Genomic DNA, 4716 nt, shown 5'->3' with positions numbered 1-4716 from the left:
TATTGTGCTACCTCCTGTCCTGATAATTTTTTCTCCCTCAAGTCTTCATTCACACAATCCTTTCCTTGTTTTCTTTTTGATTCTCTAAGTACTCTACGTGCCTATAAAGGTACCTCCATAGATGACCAGGGGCTCCTAACTGTTTAAGCATGTCTGGCTCTTACAGATACGCTAGGTACCTATCAGACTGCAGTTAAAAGTTAAAATAGTCAACCTTATACGGCCCTGTAAAGTTTAGAACACTGTAACACTGAACCTATAACATTTCGGTTCTTGGTACCCTAAGTGATTATCATTGTGATTTTTTGGTAATTCTAAACCAAATAGAGACCCGAACTTGATGTTTGAGTAATTTGAACAAACACAAGTACCAAACATACCTTTACTACTATTAAATTATTTAGTATTTGATATACTGTTAGCCGCGGGTGAATTGGACCCTTAATGTACCGACTTTATGAAAGAATATGCTTACGTCATATTCCGAAAAAGAAAATTCCTACTGACAAACAATAATTTACTATCTAATATATTTTTTCCTATTCCTATGCAAGGAGTGAGAATTGTGGACTCGCGTTTGTGGGACAGGTCACAGGCCCGCAAAAATTATAATCCATGCCCTTGCCTAACGTTACATAGCTTTGGAGGGTAGCGTGTCTGCCTGTAAGAGCGCTTGGGGCGCGGGTTAGATTCCCGCCCTATGGGATTTTATCCTGAAGGTGATAAGGTTCGTTCTCGGAACGGCTAGCTTTCTTCCTATCCTGTCTTCCTTCTCTCTTCGCTTTCAGGGACGATTAAGACCTCTGCAGTACAGGTTCCCTCTATCAAAATTCCTTTTTAAAAAAGATGGAGTAAGAGTGTGTTTTCGTTCAAACATAAATTTAGTGGAAGGAAGAGTATTAAACCGCAGAGTTGTTTGTGGAAACCAGCTGTTTAGGCTTACTAGGTCAAAGGCTCACGAAAGTAAAATCGATGGTTGTGTCAAGTTTCCCTGGTTGTCCAAAGACACCCCAACTCTACCGGTACCTCATTTGAATCCCCAAGTCCACTCCAGTGTTTTACATAGATGTTAACGTGTAGCACCTACACCAATAAATACAGAGAGGTTATTTACTGTTCCTCTTCGAGTGCCCAGGACATTGATTCGAACCTAGGTATGATGTAGGTATCCTTATTCTTCTTTTTACTTTCTTATTCTACTCAGTATGGAGTAATTAGGAATTTTTCATGGTCCGTTTTTAGTCAAAACACGTTTTGAGCTTCCTAGAGCCTAAATCAAATTTCAGCCTTGGTCCCGTGTGTTGTGTCTGTGTGTCCTTCTGTCTGGTAACATCGTTCGAGACTGGTAAGACATAGACTTGAATGGGTATGTAGCGTCCTTAATGTGCGGATCAACACGAACTTTGGTTATGACGTAAGGTTGGCGGCATTTTACCGTCTTTTTGCGGTTTTCGGTTAATTTAACAATATCTCGAATGGTATGGCCAGAGACTTGAAATTTCTTTGTAGTTCACAAATAGTGACAAGGATGTACAGCATAAAACGTTAGTTGAGATAAGTGCTACGGTCGGCGGTGTTTTGGACCGCTGTTGTTGGTGGTTTTGGACCGTTTTTTGGCCGGTTTCAGCTATACCGACTATACGTATAGAGATATTGTAGATATAGGTTGTTAGGAGAACACTCAAATAAGCATCATTCAGTAGGATAAGGAAAGTCGTGTGATTTCACACCAGATTTTTTGTTCTTTCTTCCTCTCCATCGTCGTCGTCTTTCTTCTTTCTTCTTCTTCTTCTTCTTCTTCTCCTCCTCCTCCGTCTTCGTTCTGGTATTGAAAAATCAAATAAAATCATGAATTCTTTGTGGTAAAGTAGAAACTCTTTCACAACTTTAGTGGATAACATTATTAGACATTTGGTCTTTCGCCGGCCCTTAAAAGGAGGAGCCCTTTGTTCCAAGCTCTACAGTTCATTTGAATCAGTAAACCACTAGTAAATTAACGCAAAAGCACACGTTTTTTTTATTCAAATCGTGGAAAATATTAAAATATATATTTTTATTATACAGGAAAATCTAAGCCTAGAAAACTTAACAACGACACAAATCTCGAAGTTCGATTTTACATTGATACAATGTACAGAGAAAAATATTACAAGGGAAATTATACAATTTTAACATGTTTAAAATACATTACGTACGTACACAATACTAAACATACTTTCAAAATACATAACTAAACAATATAGCTACAGGTAATATGTACAAATTCATAGGAAATACAAAAATAATATTCAATACTGAGGGTTTCTTCTTTGAAAAATAAAATAAACAAATACCTTTCTTCAAAATTTTCAAACAAATGTGTTTCTTGACTTTTGAAACAAATGAGTTGCAGAGTGACTTCGCGATGGGGAGGTTCTGGCTTCGAATCTAAATGAGGACAGAAATATTGGACTTTATTTTTTATTTGGAATTGGAACAAAGTTAACCAGGATTTACGAAATATGAAAGCGAATTTTCTCTAACACTCTAGAAAGAACATTCTATTAAGAAAAAGTGTAGGTATTTTCCTTTCGGGAAACCGTTTCCGATATTGCGCCATGTTAGATTTCTCTAGTACCTAGGTACAGGTAATATTTCAGTTTCCAAAAGTGAAATACACCTAACCTAAAAGGAGTTCGCCGCTGACTGAACTGTCAACTTTACACGATAAAGTTACTTCAGTTATCATTATCAACTTATCATAAACCTACTACCCAAGACATATTTTGTGTCCACAGTCCACACTTGAAGTCGAACCCGGGACCTTCCACACGGTGAGCAAAACGCGTTACCACTGGCCCACTTCGGAGGCTGAGTGGTTAACAGCATTGACCCTCAAGCGGAGGTGCTGGGTTCGAATCCTGGCCGGGACGGACATTTTCTAACCTTTCCGTTCTTGGAAAGGCATGGATGTAAAACAATGTGCCCTGAAGTAATGTGAAATGGGCTTGGAGCTACAATAGGTCAGTTGCGCTTACTTGGGTGATGTTTCAAAGTCATAGAGCAGGAAAAATGAGGACCAACGGAATTTTTCTTTTTCTTCTACGACTTCTAGATCCCGAGATAAATCGATTTAAAAAATACCGGTAAATCGTCAACTTTGACGTCACGGCATACGCTCCCGTAGGCGAAGACGTCACATCAAATATCCCGAGCAAAGCTCCCTCGCAAGCAACACATGAATGTGTTTGTGCGCATATGTTTCTGCGCATTTCTTTCTGCTCCTCCGCAAGCGCGCTTGCATAGTGGCGCTACCTAACAGGCGAAAAAAAAACAACTGCGTAAAGTCTGACGTCACACATATTTGAACTTTTTCATTAGAACGGAACATAAAAATTGAATTTTCGACCTTTTACAGTTATTTTTTCGGAGTTTTGACCTCAGATTTGTATTTTTCCCAACTTTTTACATAGGAATCGACCATTTATTTAAAATTTTTACCCATTTGCAACTACTCCATTCTTTTTATATAAAAAAAGGATTCACCGCCGTTTTTATTTCGTAGCAATGAAACAACTGCTACATTAGAGTTCTATGCCAATAGATAAGTGAGCTGTTGCACTGCTTGTTTCATGTCTCCATTGGAGTTTTTGACCAATAGATTGGTGAGGTGTTGCACTGTTTCATTTGTCTTCATTGGAGTTTTTGGCCAATAGATTAATGAGGTGTTGCACTGTTTCATTTGTCTCCACTGGAGTTTTTGACCAATACATGAGTGAGGTGTTTCACCGTATTCATTGGAGTTTTTGGCCAATTGATTAGGTGTTGCACTGTTTCATTTGTCTTTACTATTAGAAGTCCTATGGACTCGTTGTGGGGTAGAATAGTGAGGTATTTTCGGTTTATAGTAGGTGTCTCGATCGAACAGCATACACCAACCATTGTGTAGCCTGGAATCAAGAAAAAGTGAATGAAATTAAACTTTTTTAAAAGATTTTAAGAGGTTTAATAGAGGGAACTGTAACTGCTAAGGTCCCGAAAGCGAAGAGAGAAGGAAAACAGGATAGGAGAAAGCCAGCCGTTTCGTGAACGAACATTATCTTAGATAAAATCCGCCCCGGGTGGGTATCGAACTCGCGGCCTAGCACTTACGAAGTAGAAGCACTTCCAAGCTAACTAGGCTGGCAAAAAAGAAACTTTTTTTGGTGTGTGAGAGGAGCCTTTTTAACTTTTACGGTAATATAGGTCTTTTATTTGCATTTCAACCAGAGCTGCTAACATCAGAGTAATTTTACAACTTTGTACTCCACCTAAGTGGTTAGCACGTTGGACTTCGGATGTGGAGGTTGGGGGTTCGAGTCTAGGTCATCATAAAAAAATTCTAGGTGTATTAAAGGGGAACGAGCTTTGTAACGAGCATGCTCAACACATTTTTTCTCGTTTTATATACTTACCTGGTAATCAATTCCTTACGGACAGTACTAGTGAACTTGCGTACTATAGAGAGAGTAGTGACCAGCGCGAATATCAAGTTATATGTGAACACCAGACGGAAACTGCCCAGCCATTCAATCTGGCCGAAATCACCGAGTAAGTCGAAATTTGTCACACCTGAGGGGGAGAAGAAAACAATGAAAATATTTTCAGTGGGAATGATACGTCCTTAAGCATGGTAAAGCGCTTGAAAGAAGGGGAAAAATCACTCAGATGAAATTTACACACAGACAAATTGACATG

General features: G+C 38.9%; 1 protein-coding gene across 1 annotated transcript; it reads right to left on the bottom strand.

The window, feature by feature from the left end:
* Positions 1–3524: 3524 nt before the first annotated feature.
* Positions 3525–4590, bottom strand: LOC103523899 (limb region 1 protein homolog; the record flags this gene model as incomplete). Its single annotated transcript, XM_008488907.2, has 2 exons — positions 3525–3929; positions 4434–4590. Coding segments are annotated over 2 exons (272 nt in total), but the record flags the coding sequence as incomplete, so codon positions are not given.
* Between the last annotated feature and the right edge of the window lie 126 nt (positions 4591–4716).

Source organism: Diaphorina citri, unplaced genomic scaffold (genome assembly GCF_000475195.1).
Source record: "Diaphorina citri unplaced genomic scaffold, Diaci psyllid genome assembly version 1.1 scaffold53741, whole genome shotgun sequence".
In the NCBI taxonomy this organism is placed as follows: domain Eukaryota; kingdom Metazoa; phylum Arthropoda; class Insecta; order Hemiptera; family Psyllidae; genus Diaphorina; species Diaphorina citri.
Note: the sequence above shows the minus strand (reverse complement) of the source record. Positions and strands in the feature narration are given on the sequence as shown.